Here is a 26,083-nt window from a genome sequence, read left to right on the forward strand (position 1 = left end):
TTCAGTCAGGTAATAATTAAGCTTGAAAAAATCAGTAGGAATTGACTCCAGGCAATGGGTTTATCAGGCTAATGGGGGGATTAAATGAGACAATGTGTGTAGAATATTGAGCCCAGCGTTTGGGAAATACAGGGAGCTACACAGGTAGTAGTGTTCTCCCTGTATTCAAACACATATTTTTACTTTTGTTATTACAAAACCATTAACTTTGGCATCCTACCATGGAGAATTACATCTCCTAACTTATGGTTGAAGAGAATAAATGAATTTAGTCTGTGTCCGGCAGACTTACTGAGAGAAGAAAGCTCTATGAAGGGGGACAGGGTGCAGTTTACTGTAATGGTTGTGTTCCGGGACACCCAGGCTTTGGAGTCCAGCCTCACTGGTAGAGTAGAATACTTAATCTTCCACTTACTGTTTGGGAGATGATTATGTATTTTAGGAGAAAACTGCTGGCCGGAGAGAGGCCATAGAAGAAGTGGAATTGGTAAGACTTCAACATGAAGGTAAAAGAAGAGGGGAAGAGACTGGGGTAACTGTTGGGCAACTGGGTGGATTTTAATAGGAGGTGAAGCAAGTTTGGGAGGTTAGGAGGAGTAGAGGAAGAGTTGAAGATGACGAATGCATCTTTGAACCTGTTGAAATTGAGTGTTTTGGAGCCATCTTGTTCTGCAAAGACAGTTGAATAATCATATCTGGGACTGAAAATAGAGTCCTTATAGATCAAGGCTCCTAGGTACAGATTTGGGCATGATCAAAAATAAGTAAAAGGCGGCATGTCCACAGATGAAATCATGTATGGAAAGTGCACTTAAATAAGGACCAGTTACATAACCCAGGGAATACTAACATTTAAGAGTCAGCCAAGAGAGAAGAAACCTATGAAGCAGAATGCACAGAGGAAGAAGAAAAACAGGAAACAAACAAACAAACAAAACAAGGTCATTAAAGCTAAAAGAATTTCAAAGAGAAGGAAATGATCAATGGAGCCGTTGGCTGGCCAAAACTATAGACAGTTGTGTATCGGTTAGGATGCTTCCAACTACAGTACATCTCAACTCAAAATAGCTTTAGTGACAAGGAAAATTTACCATCTCATGTAACTGGTCTTGAGATACAATGGCTCCAGGATTGGTTAAACCAGTGGCTCAACAATATTATTGAGGCTTCTGTTTATTGTTCTGCTCATTTTGCCCTCAGGCTAGCATCCTTCCTGTTGAAAGATGGCAGACATAGGTCCAGGCATCATATCCAGGCAGGAGAATAAGGGACCATCTTTTTTTTTGTGATTTGTTTTAAGAGTAAAGAAAGTCTTGACAGATGTCTCATTAGTCAAGTGTACCACATGCCCAAGCCTAAAGCAAATACTGGGTATGGGGTAATGGTTGACTTTGACCAGTGAGGAACTACTTTACGGAACCAGAGGGGAATCAGGCTTCCCATCACCTAGTTGAATACCTATTATGTTTGGATCAAAGTGTCTTAGATGGTTTTGTTTGTAAAGAGAACTGTGAATATGCTTAAATAATGAGGGGAAGAAGCCAGTGAGAGGGTAAAGACACTAGATGACAGAAAGGGGATGATAGATGGAGCATATTCCTGGAGAAGACTGCAGAGAAGGAATCTGGGGGTGCAGGTAGAAAAGCAGGACTGAGGTGGTAGTGGAAAGCCCGCCTATGAAGCTGAAGAGATGACTGATGGGTTGGTATGGACCCAAGCATGTTTGCTTGTGTGTGTGTGTGTGTGTGTGTGGAGAGAGGGTGTGGCGGGATGAATGGAAAGATGAGAATGCTAGGGTCTGATAGCCTTACTTGAAGTCACCCCACCTGGAAGTCACTGAATACACATCTCACCTGAATATCGCAAGATATTCTTTCCTCTGTTGGTCACTCAACAACTGACTTAAAGCGTCTCAGGATGATGTGTGTGTAAAAGAAAGCCCAGGCAGATTTTAATAAATCAAGCTTGTGGTCTTTTTTTCCACCATGGTATTTTTTTTTTTTTTAAGTATGCAATATAATTTCATTTAGTTAATTTTTTAAATTATTTTATTTTATTGTGCTTTAGATGAAAGTTCACAAAGCAAACTAGTTTCTCATTAAACAATTAATATACACATTGTTTTGTGACACTGGTTGCCAACCCCATGACATGGCAACACTCTCCACTTCTGGACTTTGGGTTCCATATTACTAGCTTTCCGGCCCTCTCCTGCCTTCTAGTCCTGGGCTAGTGTGCCCCTTTAGGTTCATTTTGTTTTATGGGCCTGTCTAATCTTTGGCTGAAGGGTGAGCCTCAGGAGTGACTTCATTACTGATCTCTAAGGGTCCACCATGGTATTCTGCACTCAACATGTTCCAAATGGAATTCACCATTTTTTTCTGTCTCAGTCTACATCAGCTCTTCACTCACCCTCATCCGCCTTTACAATACCATGAAATCTTATCTATTCTTCCTCTTAAGTGTTTCTCCAGTCCACCCATTTCACTATATCAGTTCAGGCTCCTTCTTCCTGCCCAGGTTGCTGTACCAGTCTACAAAAGCTGGGCTTTCTGCCCATAGTCTTGCTCCTTTCAATCTACTTTCTATACTGCAAGCCACCAGTGATCCAGTAATCTTTCTGAAACAAAAAGTGTTCATGGCACTCCTGCTTAGACATCTTCAGTGGATCCCTATTGCTCTAGGAAAATATCCAAACTTCTTAACCCAACCTACATGGCCTTGTCCCTGCCCAGCATCCCACCCTCTTATCTGTACTTCATCGACATTGAACACCTTTCTCTTTCTTGAATGGACCAGGCTTTGTAGCTTCTGAGCCTGCACGCCTGCTGATGTCGATGCCTGGAACAACGGGGTCCTGTTTCCTGGAACACTCTTCTTGCTCTGTGCTGGTTAATTCTTACTCATGCTTCAACTCTCAGCTTAAAAGTCACTGTCTCTGGAAAAGATTTCCTAAACATCCTTCCCACAGGTCTCCATTAGGTTAGATTTTTATACCATGTGCCCCACCTGCCATGGAACGTACACTGTTGCTTATTTAATTACCTGTCTTTTCTACTAGCCTGTGTGCTTGTCTACTAACCAAAAGGCTGGCAGTTCAAACTCACCCAGTGGCACCATGGAAGAAAGGCCTGGCGATCTGCTTCTGTAAAGATTACAGCCAAAAAGCCTTATGGAGCTCAGTTCGAATATGTAACACATGGGGTCACCATGAGTCAGAATTGACACGATGTTGAGGGGTTTGGTATATTTATATTTTAAGTGATACCAGGATGGTGGTCATGTCTATCAAGCACATCAGTTTCCCAAGTATGGGGAACACAGCAGTTTATATATACATATACACATATTTATATATATTTTTATCATACTTTAGATGAAGGTTTAGAGAACTAGTTTCTCATTAAACAGTACATATATTGTTTTATGACATTGGTTAACAACCCCACAACACGTCAACACTCTCGGTTCTCAACGTTGGGTTCCCAGTTTACTAGCTTCCCTATCCCCTCCTGCCTTCTAGTTCTTGCCCCTGGGCTGGTGTGCACCTTTAGTCTCATTTTGTTTTATGGTCCTGTCCTCAAGAGTGACTTCAGTACTGAGCTAAAAGTGTGTACGGGGGGCCATACTCTCAAGGTTTCTCCAGTCTCTGGCAGGTCAGTAAGTCTGGTCTTTTTTTGTGTGTGTGTGAGTTAGAATTTTGTTCTACATTTTTCTCCAGCTCTGTCCAGGGTTCTCTATTGTGATCCCTGTCACAGCAGTCAGTGGTGATAGCTAGGCACCATCTAGTTGTACTGAACTCAGTCTGGTGGAGGCTGTGGTAGATGTGGTCCATTAGTCCTTTGGACTAATTTTTCCCTTGCATCTTTAGTTTTCTTCATTCTTCCTTGCTCCTGAAGAGGTGAGACCACTGGAGTATGCTAGATGGCTGCTCACAGGCTTTTAAGACCCCAGAGTTTCTTTGTATTTTTTAAATGAACGGCTGTTTTGGGTGGCTCTATTAGGATGCATATGGGGCAGTGGTGGTTCAGTGGTAGAAGTCTGACTTTCCATATCAGAGACCCAGGTTCAATTCCTAGCCAATGCACCTCATGCATAGCCACTACCTGTCTGTCAGTGGAGGCTTGCTTATTCCTATGATGCTCAACAAGTTTCAATGGAGCTTCCAGACTAAGACAGACTAGTAAGAAAGTCCTGGCAATCTACTTATGAAAATCAGCCAGTAAAACCCTATGGATCACAGTGGTTCGATCCATCATTGGTCATGGGGATGGCACGGGATCATGCAGTGCTTCATTCCATTGTACGTGGGCTCGCCATGAGTCGGGACCAACTCAATAGCCGCTAACTAACAACAACACTAGGATGCATAGCTTCTTTAACTATTGTCCCCTGCGGCTGCCATTGGCAGTTCTCACATGCCTGATCTACCAAGCAACATTGTGGCTTCTGAAAATTGTGAAACGTACCCAGTACCCTTCAAAGTTTTGGTTAATCTGCGATACTCACCTTATTAATACTTTGAAGAGGCCCATGATACTGACTCTCAGTTCAGGGAGCAATATTATACGTCCTTCTCGAGCTATTTGCTGTGTGAATCTATGTGAATCTACCAAATGGTAGCCAAAAATTACTCTTTTAGGAATTTCTCATCTTAAATCTAGTAGAGTCAAAATGGTTTTCATAAAAATTTTATTTTATGCATCTTATCAGTAGGGAAATAGTGGAAGTCTGTGGGTTAGAGATAAGATAACTGGGGGGTTTGTGGTATTTCAGCATATAATTCTTAAAGTGTTAACCCCCATGTCACATCCTTCTAACCCAGCAGGACAAACCAAAAAAGAGGAGTGAGGAGAAACTGTGAAGCTGGAGTGTTACACAAATAGTTTACCTAGATATTGAAAATGATGAGCGTTGTTGAGATGGCAACCTCTTCGTGGCATTTAGAAGTGTTGTCCAACCTCTCCCTAGAACACACGCTTCTGGCTTGAAGCTTCCATCTCCTTTAAGAACCATGCGGTTCTTGCACATTCCTTGTTTTCTACTACCTACTCATTCTTTGCTTCCCCTTTCCCCCTCCTGTCCATCTGGCAGTTGTTGCTGAGTTGGCTCTGACTCATGGCGATCCCACGTACAATAGACGGAACGTTGCCCAGTACTGCATCATCCGCATGATCGTGGGTGTGCTCACATCCAGTGTTGTGGCCACTCTGTATTCTGAGTGCCTTCTAACCTAAGGGCTCAGCTTCCAGCGCTATACCGGGCAATATTCTGTTGTGGTCCATAGAGTTTTCACTGGCTAATTTTCAAGTAGATCGCCAGGCCTTTCTTTTTAGTCTGTCTTAGTCTAGAAGCTCCACTGAAACCTGCCCACCATGGGTGACCCTGCTGGTATTTGAAATATTGGTGGCATAGCTTCCATCATCATAGCAACACACAAGCCCCCAGAGTACAACAGACAGAGGGGTGGTGGTCCTGTTCCTTAGATGAAGGCATTTCCTCAGCATTCTTTTTCCACTTTTCTCCTCTTCCTTCCCTCCCCTTCTCCTTCCCTTGCCCTTCCCTTCCATTCTCCTTCCTTTCCGTTCTCCTTCCCTTCTCTTTCCCTTTCCTTTCCCTTCCCCTTCCCTTTCTTTCTCTCCAACAAATTCATCCAACCACAAGACTTCAACTACCTGTATAGGCTTGCTCTCTTCTCTTGAGACTGCCAGGTCTGAATGGAAGTCCTTCTAGGAAAGTGGCTCTCAACCTTGGCTGAGGATTAGAATTACCTTGGGGGCTTTAAAAACTCCAATGCCCAGAGCAAATCCTGAACCATTTAAATCAGATTCTTTTGGGAATGGGACCTAGACATGGGATTTTAAACTAACTTCTTTTTTTTTTTTTTTAACTTAAGCCCCAAATCATTTTCTTCCCAACTTCTCTACATCCATTAATGGAACAACCATCTTCCTAGTCTACCAGCTGAAAACTCTTTGAATTGTCCTAGACTTTTCCTTTTCATTTGCCCTCTACCTGCCAATTAAAACCTATTCGGTTACTTGAACAGTGTTCCTCAGGTATGTCCCTCATTTCTTCAGGCTGTTATTATGTTTTATTTCTGTCACCAGTATTTCGGGTGAAGAAAAGCTGAGGTTCTGACTGGGAAGATGAGAAGTCTAGACAATCCTTTCCTTTCCCATCCCTCCACCTCTACCCTCATCTACTAACCAACCCCTTAACTGACATAACTGCTGATGAATAGTAAGATGCCATAATTACACTAGATGACTTCAGAATATTCTGGCTAATTTTAGTGTCTATATCATTTAATTATGTTTTCCACCACCCATCTGTAATTTGTTGTACTGTGGTGGTTTGCATGCTGCTGTGATGCTGGAAGCTGTGCCAGTGTTATGTCACTAAGTTACGTCACAGGCCCAGGGGTAGCGCACTCCCGGGTGCTCTGGGCACCCTTTGACCTGGCTGCAGGCGGTCCAGCTTTCAACACCTCTGTCCCTAAATAGTTCTAATCCTTCACTGAGTGCTCACACATGCCTATGTTGTACCTGTCCTGTGCACTGCACCCCCCCACAGATTGCAAAGCCACAATTCCCAGCCTCCTGGGCTGGACATCTTCACGGCTGTAATGTCAGCGTACGCTCCTCCTGCTGATCATGCCAACACCGCCATTACCATCAGCTCCCTGTGTCGGGAAAACTATTTCAAATGCCAACAGGGTCACCAAGTTCCAGTAGAGCTTCCAGATTAAGGCAGACTAGGAAGAAAGGCCTGGTAATTTTCTTCCAAAAAATAGCCAGAGAAAACCCTATTGGTCACAACAGAATATTGCCTGATACAGTGTTAGAAGATAAAGCCCCTAGGCTGGAAAGCACTCAAAATACACAGCAGCTGCAACAATAGATTTAAGCATACCAATGATCGTAACAGGACCACACAATGTTTCATTCTGTTGTACATAGGGTCACCGTGTGTTGGAGTTGACTTGATGGCAACTAACAACAATAATTTTCCTTTGCTTCCAATCTCGTTACTCCAAGCCATTTTAAGCATTATTATCAAGATAGATGTCTTAAAGAATTCTCTAGTGGAGTTACTAATACTTCTCACTCCCTAACCCACTCCACAGAAATAAACAGATAACAGCAGCAACAAAATCTCCCGTTGTCTATACTAAGTTTCGCCTCCTTTAGTTTGTTATGCTCAAGCTAGCAGTTGCAGACCAATTGCCCTCCAGTTGATCCTGACTCCTGGTGACCCCACATGTGTCACGGTAGAAAGGTGTTCCACAAGGTCTTCAATGGCTGATTTTTTGGAAGTAAATTATCAGACCTTTCTGGGTAAACTTGAATCTCCAACCTTTCAGGTAACAGCTGAACTGTTAACTTTTCCTACCACCCAGGGACCAGCAGTTGCAGGGTTATTTCCTATTGGTCTCTTCACTAATCAAAACCCATTATCATCGAATCAATTCCAACTCATAGCGACCCCACAGGACAGAGCAGAACTACCCCGTAGGGTTTCCAAGGCTGTAATCTTTACGGAAGCAGACCACCACATCTTTCTCCAAGGCAGTGGCTGATGGGTTTGAACCACCGACCTTTCCGTTAGCAGCTGAGCACTTAACCATTGTGCCACCAGGTCTCATAAGGTCTAGCTAAAACAAATTACTGACACACTGCTCTAATGGCCTTGTGACTATGCTCCTGTTGTTCAAATTCTCCCACTTTTTGCTTTTATGATATTTTTTCACTTGCCCTTTTGTATCCTTATTATTTGTATTCAGGGCTCACCTCCACCTACTAAGTGGATACTTCCTGAAGGCTGGGGCTTGGCCTCATATAACTTGGCTTTTCCCAGCATGGCACGCCCTGTCTTAGGGGAAATATTTGCTGAATAAAAGAATGAATAAAAGCCAACAGAAGGAACATTTCTCTTTTCCTGCTCCTCACAACGGCCTCAGAGAGAGCGGGGTGAGGTGTTTTCGGGTGAGGGAGAAGGAAGGAGTGAGCCAGCTACCATATTTAAGGTGACTAATGCTTTCCGAAGGAAATGAAAGAGCTGCAGTCATCACTACTCTGCAAAGCTTTATTTTCCCACTTAGGGTCCAGCCCTTCAATGTTGTAATCTGAAAAATAACAAAAAGTAAGTGCCACATGTGAGGCGGTCCCCACGGTCTCTGTGGCTATTTTTAGGTGACTGTAACATGGTTTCAGCACTGCAGTGCTTCTCCAGCTCAGAGTTACTGCCACTGTTCTGACTTATGGTTGCTTCTCACGCTCTCTCTGGCCCCCGCCCATAGTCTTTATCTCACCCCTGCTATGTGGCTTCCCTATTGGACTGTTCACACTGGCCTTCCCAACCGCTGACCCAGAATCATTTTCCTAAAACACTTCCATGGAGATCTCCATCTATGGAACTTGTTCAGGGCCACTTGTGGCCATGAGGTCCTGTGGGCTCCAGTGTGTGCTGTAAGGGTGGGAATGAAGGCAGCAAAGAGCCTGGGCTCTCCAAATTAGTGAACGGGGACAGTGATGGCTCAGTGGTAGAATTTTTACCTTCCATGCCGGAGACCTGGGTTCTGCTGATTCCCAGCCAATACACCTCATGTGCGGCCACCACCCATCAATGGAGTCTCGCATGTTGCTATGATGCTGAACAGGTTTCAGTGGAGCTTTCAGACTAAGATGGACTAGGAAGAAGGGCCTGGTGAAAAACAGCCAGTGTAAACCCTACGGATCACAAAGATCCAATTCATAACCCACCATGGGGATAGTGCAGAAGTGGGCAATGTTTTGTTCCATTGTGCATGGGGTCACCTGAGTCAGGGCCAACTTAAAGGCAGCTAACAACAACAATTAGGGAATGGATAGGGTAGGGATGCTTTAGTCTTTGGAACAGCATAAAATGTACTCATGCAGGTGTATTTGATTCACTATAGTAAAAATAAGGCCTAAGAGACCAAATGCTGATTTAGTGCTTCTCATTAGTGATAATAAGACCCCAATTCTAAACCACCTCAGTTGCCCACCAGGGCCCACTGAGTCATATTCCCACTGGTGACAGGTCTCCATCTTCCACGCCACCCACTTAGAGGAGAATCCAAGCACAGAGCTGGAGACAACAACAAGATCATAAAAGCTTTAAGAGCGCAGAGATGAGTTTAGGCTTTTTGCATGCCCCACTCCTCCAGCGCTTTGCAAAGCTTTTTTGCACATAACTGTAAGCTGAACAAATAGCTGGCCATGGGAAGAAGACAGTGGAAGCAGGACTAGATTTGGAATTATGAGACCTCGGTTTAAGTGCCAACTTTGCTCTTCACTGACCATACAAACTTAAACATGTCATTTAACCCAGTGAAAGCTTCCAATATTAGGGAATCTGTAGGGCCCCTTCCACCACCCACTGTCCCTGATTCTATTTGTGGATGGATTGATATTGCCATAGGTGGCTAACATCATCTCTCTTGGGCAACCACAAATGTCACCAACTGGTCTCCTTATCCATGGACTAGTCCCTTGTTAGTTTAATCTCCACACTTCAGCCAGAATTGCCTTTCTAATCACCCTTCTTACATAAACTACATCATTTCACTTCTCTGCTTAAATCTTACCCACCAAAAAGCTCTCAGGTTCAAAATCCAAACTCACTAATGTGAATTCATCATCTAGCTTTTCCCTGTCCTCAAATTCAGTCAAACTTTCAGCTCCTCCAGCCCCCTGTAGAGGTCTTCATTCTCATCTGACTTACTTTCACTCATTCTTTGGGTCTCAGCTTAGACATAACTTCCCTTAAGAAGCCATCTCTGAACATTCCTCCCAGGTGCTCCAAGCTACCTTGCACGAGGGTTGATGTCACCCAGTGCGGTAACTCATGGTGCCCCCCTCCAAGGACCTCCTCCTGTACCAGACCACACAGAATCCTTAGTAATGTTTTTTTGTGCTAATGTTACTCATAAACGGTAATTTCCATATATAACTCTTTCTTTTCCTTTAATTACTTAATTCTCAAAACAGTTATTGATATAGGTTCACAAATACTAATTATCACAATGTTGTAGCTAAAACACCAGAAATTTGACATCAGCAGAACAAAAACAACAACACATGCTTGTAGCACGTGCAGATGAAACCATGTGATTTGAAGCGTCATTGTAACTGGGGTTATAGTGATAGCTCTGATCGAAGCGCTTCAGAAGGTTCAAAAAGTAAATTAGTATAGAGTCTTAGCCTTGTAGATACATTGATATCTGAAAGCTGGGCTTTTTGTTTTTGTTTTTATAACTAAGTACCAAAAAAAAAAAAAAAAACCAAACCTGTTGCCATCAAGTCAATTCTGACTCATAGCAACCCTACAGGACAGAGTAGAACTGCCCCATAGGGTTTCCAAGGAGTGCCTGGTGGATTCGAACTGCTGACCTTTTGGTTAGCAGTCGTTGCTCTTAACCACTATGCCACCAGCGTTTCCCAACTAACGACAGGGATATTTTTACAGTCACTTTGGTGTCACCTCCCCTGACAGCGTCATCAGTGCAGTCTGCACCCCCTGTACCCTCCTAGTGACGCCACTGCTATGCTCTGCCCACCTCTATCACAGTTTCATCACCTTCTCTCTCTTCCCTCCCAGACATACGCTGATGGCAGCATAGTGTCTTGTAGATTGCCGAATCTTGGTTATCTTAGCACCGTGACTGGCACTCATGAATAACTGAATGGACATACAGAGCCCTCACACCCATCCCTCGTCTTGTTGCACCTCCTTCCCCCCACCTCCCAATGCCCTGTATCATCTGAATGTGTGTCCAGGCACTGACAGGTCAAGCCTATATGACCACTGCTTCTCTTCTTTACAGCCACCACAATTTCCCCACTAGGGGTTCTTTACCCTCTTGGTCTCTAAACAGCAAAAGAACAGAAGGGGTTAGACATATGGAGTGATGATCAATTACCAAGTCCCTAGGTATAAAAAGTCAATAGGTCAAAGTCCTAACTTATATACGAACTCCAAAAGTTACAGTTGGCAAGAAAACGTAAGTTAGATTAAAGTCCGCCAAAGAAACACAGTATGCAAATTCATTGCACTACCAGGCAGCTACCATCCCCCTTCTATGAAATACATACAACAGAAAGAAGTATTTTTATGTATATACCCTGAGGAGTCTCTGGGTAGTGCAAACAGTTAAGCGTTTGACTGCTGACTGAAAGGTTGGATGTTTGAGTTCACCCAGAGGTGCTTCGGAAGAAAGACTGGTCACCTACTTCTGAAAAATCAGCCATTGAAAACCCTATGGAGCACAGTTCTAGTCTGACACACATGAGGTTGCCATGAGTTGAAATTGATTTGACTGTGGCTATGTTTTTTTTTTTTTAGTACTGAATATATACTCTTAACCCACCGCAGGTCCTAGATAGTCTATCTTTAGTGATTTATTTCGTTGGGTTAAGCCAGAAATGGCAAATACCTGGCATACATTCCACTACTCTCCATTCTCATACTATTAACAAACATTGGTAAATAACCACAGCACTCCTTCTTGTCAGGGCTATATATGCCCTCAGCATCCTCAACACAGTGTTCCAGACGGCAACTACCAGTAGGTTCCCAACATAAGCATTATTCTCTAAAGGTGTCCTTTATTAAATTGCCAAAGCCCCAGGTTGGAGAACAGTGTAGATCACTGAAGTCTTGGGAGAGATTTACCGAGCAAGTGTTTTATTCAGGACAGGAGAAGCAAGAAAGACTTTGGACAATTAGGGAAAGAGGGACTCAGAAGAGAGAGAGGGTCAGACACTGTGAAAGTGAAGGAAGGGCTAGGGGGGAAGCATCAATCTGAGTTCTGGGCAAAAGGTTATAAGCTCTAAGACAAAGGCTGGTGAAGTCCATGAAACAGGCACTGCTACAGCCAGTCCTTTGGAATGTGTCTCTTTTTAGCTTCCGTTCCTAATAGAGCATTGTACTGAATTAAACATACCTCCACATAACCCCAAACTAAACCAAATCCATTGCCATTGAGTCTATTCTGACTCACAGTGACCCTAAAGGACAGAGTAGAACTGCCCCATAGGGTTTCCAAGGCTATAGTCTTTATGGAAGCAGGCTGCCACGACTTTCTCCCCTGGAGCAACTAGTGGGTTTGAACCCTCAACCTTTCGGTTAGCCACTAAGCATTTAGCCACTGCGCCACCAGGGCCCCTTCTCCCATGTAGGAATGGGGATTACCCAGGTTGTCAGATATGAACAGCTTCTGTGACTCTAGACCACAGAAGGAATATCATGATTAGCTTCTGATCGGCAAGTATTGAGCTTGAGCTCCTTTCAGCAGGTGCAAAAAAGCATGGTACCAGGTAAGCAGGTTCTAGAATATAAAAGGGGTTTTCCAGTCAGTAGCTGGAAGGCTAAGCACATTCCCTTGATTCCAGGTCATTGGGGAGCATTTCTGAGAATTAGTGTCACCAGGTGGTTGAATGATGAAATCTAGGCCAGCGATTCAAATCATCTCCCGTGACTCTAGTTAGTCTGCTCTGTAGGCTGCTGGGTAATTGCCCAAATGCACTCTAGGAACACTAGTGCCAAAGGTTGATGCAAATAAGCCCATAATGATACACCAATAGGAATGGACCAAAACTAGCATGCTGTACCTGGGAAATGCTTTTTTAGATGGAATATGTTTAGATGTCTTGGAACATTTAGCCATTCAAACATGTCAATTCCAAATGGAACAGAAGATCAAAATTTTCTTGGGAAAGCAATACATATATATACACATATATATATAATTGCAATGACTAATTCTTGAGAGATAGAGAGGGAAGAACCCGTGGCTTCAGAGGGAGGTGGTACAGGTGGTTTGTGTGTGTGTGTGTGTGTGTGCACACACTTGTGTGTTCCTGTGCAGGTATTGTTTCCATGAATATCAAAATCAAACGGTAACAATCCTTCTCACCTGAAGATTTAAAGATCGTTAAATCCTCGTTCCACCGCTCGTCTGTCAGTTTGTCATACTGTGGTGGCATGCATGTTGCTGTGATGCTGCAAGCTATGTCCCAGTGTTACAAATACCAGCAGAGTCACCCACGATGGACAGGTTTCAGCAGAGCATCCAGATTAAGAAAGACTAGGAAGAAGGACCTGGCGATCTACTTCTAAAAAACTGGCCAGTGAAAATTTTATGAATAGCAGCAGAACATTGTCTGATATAGTGCTGGAAGATGAGCCCCTCAGGTTGAAAGACACTCAAAATATCACTGGGGAAGAGCTGCCTCTTCAAAGTAGAGTTGATTTTAATGATGTGGATGGAGTAAGGCTTTTGGGACTTTGATTTGCTAATGTGGGATTACTCAAAATGAGAAGAAACAGCTGCAAACATCCATTAATAATTGAAATGTGGAATGTATGAAGTATGAACCTAGGAAAATTAGAAGTCGTCAATAATGAAACGGAACACATATGGATCAATATCCTAGGTTTTAGTGAGCTGAAATGGACTGGTATTGGCTATTTTGAATCAGAAAATCTATACTGGGGATGACAAATTGAAGAGGAATGGCATTGCATTCATCATCATAAAAAAAAAAAATTTCAAGATCTATCCTGAAGTACAACACTGTCAGTAATAGGATAATAGCCATACCCCTACATGGAAGACCAGTTAATATATCTATTATTCATGTTTATGCACTAATGCCAAAGATAAAGAAGTTAAAGATTTTTACCAACTTCTGCAGTTTGTAATTGATCAAACACGCAATCAAGACGCATTGATAATTACTGGTTATTGGAATGCAAAAGTTGGAAACAAAGAAGGATCAGCAGTTGGAAAATATAGCCTTGGTGATAGAAACAACGTTGGAGATCACATGACAGAATTTTGCATGACCAAGGACTTATTCATTGCAAATACCTTTTTTCAACAACATAAACAGTGACTATACACATGGGCATTGCTGGATGGAATACACAGGAATCAAATCAACTACATCTGCAGAAAGAGACAATAGAGGTGCTCAATATCATTACTCAGAACAAGGCCAGGAGCGACTTCAGAAGAGACCATCAATTGCTCATATGCAAGTACAACATGAAGCTGAAGAAAACTAAAACAAGTCCATGACAGCCAAAGTATGACCTTGAGTATATTCCACCCGAATTTAAAGACCATTTCACAAGAATAGATTGGAGCATTGAACACTATTGACTAAAGACCAGACAAGTTGTGAATGACATCGAGGACATCATACATGAAGAAAGAAAAGGGGCATTCAAAAGATGGGAAAGAAAGAAAAGACCAAAATGGATGTCAGAAGAGATTCTGAAACTTGCTCTTGAATGCAGAGTAGCTAAAGCCAACAGAAGGAAAGATGACGTACAAGAGCCTAGCAGAAGATTTCAAAGGACGACTCGAGAAGACAAAGTAAAGTATTATAATGAAATGTGCAAAGACCTGGAGTTAGAAAACCAAAAGGGAAAAACAAGCTTGGCATTTCTCAAGCTGAAAGAGCTGAAGAGAAAAGTCAAGCCTCGAGTTGTAATATTGAAAGAATCTATGGGAAGAACATTGAACAACACAGAAAGCATCATAAAAAGACGGAAGGAATACAGAGACACCGTAACAAAAAGAATTGGTCACCGTTCAATCATTTTAGGAGGTAGCATATGATCAAGAACCAATAGTACTGAAGGAAAAAGTCTAAGCTGCACTGAAGGATTTGGCAAAGAGCAAGGCTCCAGGAATTGACAGAATACCAACTGAGATTTTTCAACAGATGCAGCGCTGGAAGTGCTCACTCGTCTATGTAGACAAATATGGAAGACAGCTACCTGGCCAACAGATTGGAAGAGATGGGTGTCTGTGCCCATTCGAAAGAAAGGTGATCAAACAGAATGTGGAAATTTTCAAACAATATCATTAATGCCACACACAGGTAAAGTTTTGCTGAAGATCATTCAAAAGTGGTTGCAGCAGAACATCAACAGGGAACTGGCAGAAATGCAAGCTGGGCTCAGAAGAGGATGTGGAACTCGTGGTAGCACTGTAGATGTCAGATGGATCTTGGCTGAGAGCAGAGAATACCAGAAAGATAAACCTGTATTTATCGACTATGCAAAGCATTTGACTGTGTGGATCATAAAACAAATTATGCATAACACTGCAAAGAATGGGAATCCCAGAACACTTAATTGTGCTCCTGCAGAGCCTGTACATAGGCCAAGAGGCAGTTCCAACACAACAAGGCGTTATTGTGGTTTAAAGTCAGAAAAGGTGTGCATCAGGATTGTATCCTTACACCATACTTATCCAGTGTTTTACTGAGCAAATAATCCCAGAAGGGGGACTATATAAAGAAGAATGCGTCATCAGGATTGGAGGAAGGCTCATTAAGGACCTGCAATATGCAGATGACACAGCCTTGCTTGCTGAAAACCAAGAGGACTTAAAGCACTTACTGAAGAAGATCAAAGACTACAGCCCTCAGTATGGATTATACCTCAACATAAAGAAAAGAAAAATCCTCACAACACCATGATAAACGGAGAAAAGATTGAAGTTGTTAAGGATTTCATTTTTCTTGGATCCACTATCAATACCCATGGAAGCAGCAGTCAAGAAATCAAAGGATGTATTGCTTTGGGGAAATCTGCTGCAAAAGATCTCTAAAGTGTTAAAAAGCAAAGATGTCATTTTGAGGACTAAGAGGTGCCTGACCCAAGCTATGGTATTTTCAATTGCCTCATATACATGTGAAAGCTGAGCAGCGAATAAGGAAGACTGAAGAAGAATTGATGCCTTTTAATTAGGGTGTTGGCAAAAAATGTTGATATAACATGGACAGCTAAAAGAACAAACAAATCTGTCTTGGAAGAAGTACAGCCAGAATGCTCCTTAGAAGCAAGGATGGTGAGACTGTGTCTTATATACTTTGGACATGTTATCAGGAGGGACCAGTTCCTAGAGAAGGACGTCACGCTTGGTATAGTGGAGGGTCAGCAAAAAAGAGGAAGACTTTCAATGAGATGGATTGACACAGTGGCTGCAACAATGACTGTGAGGATGGCGCAGGACTGGGCAGTGTTTCGTTCTGTTTTACATGGGGTCACTATGAGTCAGAATTGACGCGACAGCACCTAACAACAAAATCCTTGTTGACCCAAGATAAAGGGATTTTGACAGAACAGTACACTTTTCTGGAATATCTCATGGAGCCCTAAATGACAAGCTTAACTTGACTTTCTCTATGCAATTCTTACCTGCCAATATAAGCAAGAGCAGATACAGCAATTCTTACCTGCCAATATAAGCAAGAGCAGATACAGCCAACAAGGAGAGTCCTTTCTTTTTTGATGGATAGTTATGTGGTCTGAGGAAGAGCTCAATCAGGGAGAGGGGCCATATGCAAGTGTGCTGCAAGAGAAAAGGAAATAAATCACAATGGCAGGCCGCCTTGGGCTGCCTTCAGTTCCCCTAATTCTGTCTTCCACCTCCAACCTATCTTCTTCCACAACTGTCAGATGAAACTTGAAAACTTGGCTTTGAACATACCCCTTGGATGCCTCAGGGACTATAAAAAACAAACAAACCAGTTGACATCTAGTCGATTTTGACCCATAGCAACTCCATTTGTGTCAGTAAAACTGGGTTTTCAATGACTGATTTTTCAGAAGTACATCACCAGGCTTTTCTTCTGAGGTGCTTCTGGGTGGACTCAAACTGCCAACCTTTCAGCTGCAGCCAGTTGCTGAACAGTTTGTACCACCCAGAGACTCCCAAGGACTTATACCCATTGCCATCAAGCGGATTCCAACTCATAGTGATCCTATAGGACAGCATAGAATTCCCCCATAGCCGTTCCCAAGGCTGTAATCTTTATGGAAGCTGCCCGCCACATCTTTCTCCTGCAGAGCAGCTGGTGGATTCGAATCAATGACCTTTCAGCTAGAAGCCAAGAGTTTAACCATTGTGTCACCAGGGCTCCTTCCAAGGACCTGTAGTGGCTATTGCCTACCATATTGGTCCAAACACCTCTGGTTACATAGGCTCTTTGTAACATGCCATCAACCTTTCTTCGCCCTTATTGTCTACTGCTCCCTTCTACACACACACACACACACACACACACACACACGCAGAACCACACACTCCTCCTCCACTGGAACTCGGCTGCTTCCTTCACTCTCCTTTGCACCTACTGTGTGTGCTCCTGTCTCCAAGCTCGTGTTCATACCTTCTCTTCCTGTGCAGATTGCATCTTCCCTCTCCACAGTCAAATATTTTATATCCTCTATATTCAAACCAAGCTCTTCGCTGCCAAAGCAATCTTCTGTGATGCCACCTATGTGCTTCCCTCTTGCTAACTTCTCTCACTCAGTTCTACTGCATGTTCGTCCTGGATCAGGTAGTCTAGGACTTACTGTGCCCAACTATAAGCTCTGTGAGGCTGGGGAACAAGGCTCAGCCTTTCTCCCTGTTCCCCATGGCACACAGCACCTCATACTGAACCCAGGCAATGGGAACCAAATCTGGAAAGATGACTGGAGTCTACGCACCGTGCCCTTTCACTCAGGAAACGCGTCTATTAAGCTCTTCTTCCATCCTCCATGTTTACCGATAACACCTAATACCCTAACTTAACTAGTTGCCGTCCAGTCGACCCCGACTCCTGGTGACCCCATGTGTGTCAGAGTAGAACTATGCTCCGTAGGGTTTTTTGTTTGTTTTTTTAATCACAGTAAAAATATAACACAACAAAGCAATTGCCAATTCACCAGTTTCTATAATTCTGGGACGCTGATCACATTCTTCAAATTGTGCGAACACTCTTGCTGTCCTTTTCCAAATCATCCCACCACCATTCACATAAACACAATGCCCCCTAAGCCAGCACTCCCCTTTTCCCCTCCTTCCCACCCTTGCTAGCAAGTAGCAATCTTTGGTTTCTATATATTTACTTATTTCATATAAGTGAGATCATACAGCTCCTTGTCCTTTTGCCCCTGACCTATTTCACTCGGCATAATGTTTTCAAGGTTCACCCATGCTGTGGCATGTATTACAGCTTCATTTCTCTTTATGGCTGAGTAGTATTCCATGGTCGATAGGTAGCACATCTTGTTGACCCATTCATCCGCTGATGGACATTTCGGTTGTTTCCACCTTTTGGCTATTGTGGGAAGCGCTGCACTGATATTGGCATACAGGCTTCTGTTTGCGTTCTTGTTTTCACTTCTTCTGGGTATACACCTAGGATTGCTGGCTCATATTGTAGTTCTATCCCTAGGATTTTCAGTGGCTGATTTTTTCAGAAGTAGGTTACCAGGCCCCTCTTCTGAGGCACTTCTGGGTGGACTCAAACACCCAGCGTTTCAGTTAGCAGCCAAGCACGTTAACCATTTGCATCACCCAGAGACTCTAACATCTAACAGTCTTAATACTGTGTATTCTCTAGCTCTCATTCCTTTTTCATCTCTGCTCCCCAGTTTTCTCAGTTCCTGGCAGCCTCATGAACCAATAACCTTGTCCTATACATCCCATTCTGGTTCCCGAGCCCCGAGGCAGCTGGGTCAGGGTGTCAGTGACAACAGTCACTGGGGCCACAGTCCCCATATTACTGTGCTGCCATTGCCCAGCTGTGCTGCTGGAACCCTGGCCACTTGCTCTGGGCTGCTTCTGCTGTCAGCCGTGTCAGCCATGTGCTCAGATAACCCCCCGAGAAGCAGTAGCTTCCTTCCCCACCAGGTGAGCCTGCTGGGACACAGTCAGGAGACCAAGATCCTGAGTGACGTGAGATGTAACCTTTTGATGGGAACAGGGGTGGTGAGACAGAACAAGTCTTAAACGTAAGGCATTACTGGCAGAGAGGGCTTCCTGAAGTGCCCCAGTCAAGGCCACAGTTAGACAGCACAAAGCAACCGGCATTTTAAGGGCCCTGGGTGCAGTGGTTAAGAGAGCTTGGCTGCTAACCAAAAGGTCGGCAGTTCAAATCCACTAGCCACTTGTTGGAAACTCTATGGGGCAATTTTACTCTGTCCTACAGGGTGGCGATGAATCAGAGCCAACTCGACAGCACCTAGCAACAGCAACAGTGCTGGAAGATGAGCCCCCTAGGTTGGAAGGCATTCAAAATACTCAGTGGCCACGACAATGGATGCTAGCATGTCATTGATCATGAAGATGGCACAGGGCTGCGAAACGTTTTATTCAGTTGTATATGGGGTCACCGTGAGCTGAAGCTGACTCAGCAGCAACTCACAACAACCACAAATATTACATATCTCATGGAGGGGCTGCTGTGGGAACTGAGATGACTGCACAGTCCTTGGCCCGTGAAAGCTTTCAGTGAACATTAGCTATAATTAGAATCATTATTATTGTGATTACTGTCCTTAGTCTCACTGGTGGGCCCGTGTGGGGTCTGCGATAGCAGTAGCACCTGGTGCTTGGATGCATGCTGGTCTATGGATGCAAGACCAAGGTGTGCAAGCAGCTGCCGTTGGGCCGCAGAGCTATTCACGTGGCCTCCCTGGTGGCTCCCTCCTCAAACCCACAGCTGATGCCCGTGCACCCAGCCACACCGCCTCAGAGCCCGGGCTACACCCCATGACTGACATGGATGCTCTCTGCACCCAGAGGCCACGTCAAGAGGCTAGAGATGGGGCTGTCTGCCCAGCACAACCACCGGCCTCTCCGTCTGCCTTCATTCTGCCATGGCCAGAAAGACCCAACTTCTATTAAGAACCATTAACAGGCCCATTATAGCAGCCATTGATCTTACAGATTTTATTAACCCTACCCACAGTCAGCAGGTTCCGCTCTGGCCATTAACAATCCTTGGGAACAGAATTCCTGTGGAATAATGTCATACGTCCACATTAGGGGTACATGAGTTTAAGGTGATGAATGCTTTTACAACAAATAACTCAGGAATGCATGGCTGGCCATCTCTTCTAGCAGCTTGCCCTTTGCAAGTGACATTCAATTGGAGTTCCAAATGAATTCCCCCTGAGGGCTTCTGGGAAGTTTACTTCCGTGATATCATTAGTGATGGGCCATGTACTGTGGCTCAATACTAGCTTCAAGGTCTGTAAGAAAATCACATTTTCTGGTCGGGGCTGGGGTAGGAATGAGGAAAAGAAGAAGACGACACCCTGTGAGCATTCTAAATATTGAGCTACTGGAAAGAGCCAAGTGTGACACAATGAACCTCCTGGTATCTCAAATGTTCTAGTATTTCACCTCCCATTGACATAAATTATATAACCTTTGTCAGGCAGCACATATTATTTTTAAAAAAAGGAAGAAGAAATTTCAGTTAGAGAAAATTCAAACATGCTTTCTGCTTCCAAAAAATCTAATCATTAGGCTGGGATTGACACAAATTAGAAGGCTGCCAAAAATTACTGAAAACAGTGACTCATTCTGTATTTCAATTAACAGTTTCTCAGTTTCCCTTATAAACAGTGAAACTGACAAAAATTAATTATCTCAGAGGGGGTAAAATATTTCCTTCTGAAGTAAACAAAACATCATGGCCTGAAACAATAGCATATGTAAACAGAGGGGAATCCATCTTTCCTTGTCAATTAAATCATCGTTTTGGTAGGTTTCCTTTAAATATCTCTTTCTAAAAAGCATTGGTTGGAAGGAAGTGCTGTTCTCTTTTCAACCTTTTCTCTGAAATTACAGCTTCTCCTCCTGTTCGCTCTGTAATGCCTACTTCCATCTGAATATCTTAGAGACAGCACTACAAGCGTGAAACATTGATTTAAGTGTTAGTATAATAATTACTCTTTAGATTCTCTGGCCATTACATAGTCTTGTAAATAAGCACTAAAATTTACCAGCCCTTAGAGAATTCTTACAAGGTTACATGGGTGGCAACATAGAAAATGAAAAACAAAAATAAAAAAACAGTGGCCACTGAGTCGATTCAAACTCACAGCCGTCCCCTGTGTGTCAGGGTAGAACTGTGTGCTCCAGAGTGTTTTCAGTGGCTGGTTTTTCAGAAGTAGATTACCAAGCCTTTCTTCTGCCTCTGGGTGGACTTGAACTTTCAACCAAGCCAAGTGCTTTAACCGTTTGTACCATTCAGGGCAGGTAATAAGCACTTGTTTTGACTCACCCCATACCAGGAGCTATGAGGCTGCTATAAACATTTTCCCTGGGTGTGAGGCTAAACTTACAATGGAATGCATTTTGCCTGACTCTTGCGAAAGAAAGAGACAAGGCTTAATCACTGAGATACCCCATGGAGCCAACAGTTCATCACTGTCACACAGACTCCAAAGGCTGCGTCCCTGAGGCTGAGCTGGTCACTCTCTTATCTTTAACCTTCTGGGCACCCAAGAGCACTGAATTTGTTCCTGTGAAAAAAAATCATGGAGCCCACACATTTTAAAAATCAGATGATAATGTTTTAAAATGTGATCTCTGTCTCTTTTCTCTATTCCATTTCACTGATAGAACTATCATTTGTGTTGAGCTAAGATAAATAAGCCAGTTTCTACCCTCTAGGAGCAGCCATCAAAAGGCTTTCTCCTTTGCACGCTGTTGCCAATAGTGAACTAATATCACCCAGTTTACATTTGCCTCAATCCTTTCCTTCTTTCCTCTGTTCAGGCAATACTTGGCTCTGAGAACTAATCCCTGATGATGGCTCCTCCCACGCTGCGGTTCTTTTTCCCAAGTCTGTAGGGTAATGCCCTCGGTTTACTTATGATGCTAATGGATAGATATTTTCTTAAAATGAAGTTTTACTGCACTGACAGGATCTTCTCATTTCTGGGTACACTGAGGAGGAATTCTCTTGCTTGGGCATATTAAATATACCCTATTTTTTATTTTATTTTATCACCCATCTGTCACAGTTTGTTGTACTGTGGTGGCTTGTGTGTTAGTATGATGCTGGAAGCTATGCCACCAGTATTTCAAATACCAGCAGAGCCACCCATGGTGGACAAGCTTCAGCAGCGTTTCCAGGCTAAGATAGACTAGGAAGAAAGGCCTGGCAATCGACTTCAAAAAATTAGCCAATTACAACATTCTGGATCACAACAAAATGCTGTCCAATATTGGTTGGTAGGCACTCAAAATACACAGTGGCCACAACAAGGGACTTGAGCATACCAATGATCATGAAGATGGTACAGGACTGGGCAACGTTTTGTTCTGTTGTACATGGGTTCTTCATGAGCTGGACCCAACTCAACAGCAAGTAACACCAACAATTTTTTATTTAAAAAAATGGGAGTCTTCCCATAATCTCCTGAGGGACAAACACATGGTCAAAGCATTAATTAAAAGTGAAGCACAAATAAAACAGAAGAAAATGGAGGCAAAACAAAGCTTAACAGATGCTATTAGAGATGGGCTTGTTATCACACTGCTGGATCATGTCCCCTTAAGCTTGAAAACTTACATGCAGAAAAAACACGCATTTTGTAAATCCTAGTAATACAATCCCTGGTCTTTATACTACTACTCATCTGCTGGCTAAAGGCTTTTAAATCACTCCTCATCAACCTCTCCCATTCCAGTTTCTGCCCAAAACTCCCCACAGGTACAGATAATGTGATGGTTTTGACCCATTTCCGAAAATACTTTGTACTTTGTATCCTAGATGCAGAGACCATCTGTATTCTTTATGTCCCTTATGTTGTTAAAGGGACAGTTTGCTTTAAGTAAAGCTGATATATAAAAATCCGGACATAAGTGATATTGCCTGTATTTCTGGAGGACAACTTTTTTTTTTTTTTAATGTAGGATTCCTCCACTTATACCGGAGTCCCTGAGTGGTACAAATGGTTAAGCACTTGGCTACTAACCGAAAGGCTGGTGGTTTGAATCCACGCAGAGGGGCCTCAGAAGAGAAGCCTGGTGATCCACTTCTGAAAATCCAGCCATTGAAAACCCTATGGAGCACAGTTCTACTCTGAGACACGTGGGGTTGCCATGAGTCGGCACTGACTTGATGGCAACAGGTCACCTATGTTCCCTGCAGAGTCTTTTTAGCCTCACATCCTCCAACAGTATTGGTTTGCAAAAATCCCCTTTCCTACCTGCTAGAAACGCATTAAGCCCACAGAACAGGCACCACTCTAATTAAAGAGGCAATGCTAAAGCACCTGGGGAGGAGGGGACTGGGAAGGTAAACCCTCACAAAAAGAGCCACAGGCTTCTCTTTGATCTATACAGTCTACCCAGGTGGGCTGACACAGGCCACCCACCTGAGTACAAATTTAGAGCACAGAAGTTGAAAACCTATACTCTTATTTATGATAAAGTGTAGTAATGTCTGCAATTTACTTCAAAATGCCCTGAAAATAAGATGAATTAACAGATGGATAGAAGGATAGATAGAGGGACAGACTTGTGACAACGAAAACACTGTAAACTATGAATAGTAGGATATGAACAGTGGGGAACACAGGTTGTGACTGTACAATTCCTTCAACTTTGCTTTATATTTGAAATTTTTCATAACAATACGCTGCGGGGGTAGGGGGGTGGGGTGGGGTGCTGGGAATGAATAGTCTTTACTGACCTGGAAAAATGAATGTTTCATTGGGCCAAGGAAGAGAAAACCCAGTGCCGTCAAGTCGATTCGGACTCATAACGACCCAATAGGACAGGGTAGAGCCGCCCCATAGAGTTTCCAAGGAGCACCTGGCGGATCTGAACTACCGACCCTTTGGTTCGCAGCCGTAGCACTTAACCACTACACCACCAAGAAAGAGAAGCATACAATTATTTATGAGCTCATATGTTAATTGAGGAGTTGGTCAGGTGAGAACTTTTTGAATCTTCTGAGGGTTTCTAAGTGATCTTTTATCTGTTATACTGCTGTCCTCTGGGTTAATATGTAGTTTGATCAAGTTCTCAAAGTGATATTCTTCTAGGAAGCTATCTGGTTTTGAAGAAGTCCAGCCTGATGAAGGAGAAGCCATTTGGATTCTACCCAGGAATAAGACAAAAGAAAGATCTGGGATTTTAGAATCCTACATTTGGGAACATAGCTACCCCTTCCTTCTTCTCCCTCCCACCCCAAGCATCCAAATCCTTCCCTCTAATTTAACTCTCTCTGGCAATAATAACATTCCAGACATCTGTTGCAATCACTGATTCCTTTTTTATGTGTTATATCTAAACTTGATTCACTCCCCCCACCCCCAAATGCTTCCCATAACTGCCTGTTCTTTTATATTCCCCAGTATCACCATCCTAGATTTTCTCTATTTGGGTACATACTTGACATTTCAATCAGGGCAATCTTCCTAAAACAAATTTTGTGTTGCACTCCCCTGCTCAAGAACCTTCTGTGGCTCCCTCTTGCCTCTGTCCACTGTCTACATTGTTGTTGTTGCTGTGTGCTGTCAACTCAATTCCAACCCATAGTGACCCTATAGGACAGAGTAGAACTCCCCCATAGGGTTTCCTAGGCTGCATCTTTAAGGGAGCAGATTGCCAGGTCTTTTCTCTCATGGAGTTGGAAAAAACCTTTCAGTTAGCAGCCAAGTTCTTTAACCACTGTGCCACCAGGGCTCCTTCCACTGTCTATGCTTCTTCCCCACTCTCATCTCTCTCTGCCAACACCCCCTTATTTTCCGCAGAGTCTCAACAGACTCCCTTTTACTCAAACCAGTTTCCTCATTATCCTTTTGTTTTATTTTGTTTCCTTCATCGGAATCCTTCCCCTTTCCTACTTACTTAATTCTTTAATTTCTTTCTCTGCCCACCAGCCCCACATACCATTGAGATAACTTACAATCAAAAGCACCTACATTAAAAGTGAGAAAATACGAAAGAAAATCAGGACCCAGGAGAACACTGAAACGCAAAGATGCCAACCAGAAGGGCTTCCTGAGTTGCTATTGCAACAAGCGATTTCCAGACAGCCCAAGTAAAAACGACACATGGAATGTACACAGTTCCTATTGTTTTTCTGGGAAACAGTTTCCTCTCAAATAATTAGATCTAAAAAACTGTTCTACCATAGAATTCCCTGAGGAGGTACTAAGCAACAGAGGACGTCGTGCCCTCAACAGTGTCCCCGTAGCAAAGTTCAGAGACAGGGTTCGTACACTGTTTCCTAATAGAATCTGATGACAAAATAATAAGATGCAGCCCAGTGAAGGGGACTCTGTCAATAAAGAGATAACATTTTATAATTACGTGGCCTTCTGAGGATCAGAGATACATGCACTCTAGAAATACTATTCCCCAATAGGTGTTTTGGTTTTAATCGTGTGTATTACATTTCTTAGGAGTCCCTGGGTGGTGCAAACAGTTAACATGCTTAGCTACTAACAGAAAAGTTGGAGGTTCAAGTCCACCCAAGGCACCTCAGAAGAAAGGCCTGGTGATTTGCTTCTGAAAAATCAGCCACTGGAAACCCTACAGAGCACAGTTCTACTCTGACCCACAGGGAGTCACCATGAGTCAAAGTCAACTTGATAGCAACTGGTTTATGGCCTATAGAGCCCCTCATGATCTGGATACCTGTCTTGTCTTACTTGTGTGTCCTGCTCTACCCACCTACCGGCTCCAGACCACCTCACCCCCTAACTACTCTGCACTCCGATCTGAACACAGCACAGTTCCCCCCCTCACCCCTGACACATCACACATCTGTTCCTTGGAGCACTAGTGCCCTCCCTACACTCTCTTCGCCTTCTTTTTACCTCACAGGTCTCAGCGTAGATACTGCTGCCTCCAGGGCGCCTTTGCTGAATCCAGAAACCTAGGGCAGGTGGCCTTCCTTGGTGGGCTGGGCCTCCCTGGGCGCTTCCCCACCGGCTCATCACACTATTGCACTTGCCTGATCCTGGCCAAGGCTTGCCAGAGTCGGGAGTAGCCTGAGGCTCAGGGCTGTCAAGCACTGTCTTCAGAGCCGAGCACAGTGCTTAACCTCCCAGCCACTTAATACCCGTGGCATGAATGAATAAATAAACCAAACAATCAAGTGAGGCAGAAGTGGATGAGGAGGTCTTCTGCATATCCTGGGAGACAATTCCACTAATACCTGCAGCAGCAGGTCAGCCATGAAGGTGTGAGCAGGGTGCACGTTTAACCTGGTTGGGCGAGTCCCTTTTG

General features: G+C 43.6%; 1 protein-coding gene across 1 annotated transcript in view; it reads right to left on the minus strand.

Moving 5' to 3' along the window:
- ADTRP (androgen dependent TFPI regulating protein) overlaps positions 1-26,083 on the minus strand; it is a 122,097-nt gene that overhangs the window by 24,781 nt on the left and 71,233 nt on the right. Inside the window, exon 4 of the mRNA XM_049883858.1 lies at positions 16,284-16,399. Within this exon, the coding sequence (XP_049739815.1) occupies positions 16,284-16,399 (116 nt within the window). The remainder of the gene's footprint in view (positions 1-16,283; positions 16,400-26,083) is intronic.

This window comes from Elephas maximus, chromosome 1, assembly GCF_024166365.1.
Source record: "Elephas maximus indicus isolate mEleMax1 chromosome 1, mEleMax1 primary haplotype, whole genome shotgun sequence".
In the NCBI taxonomy this organism is placed as follows: Eukaryota; Metazoa; Chordata; class Mammalia; order Proboscidea; family Elephantidae; genus Elephas; species Elephas maximus.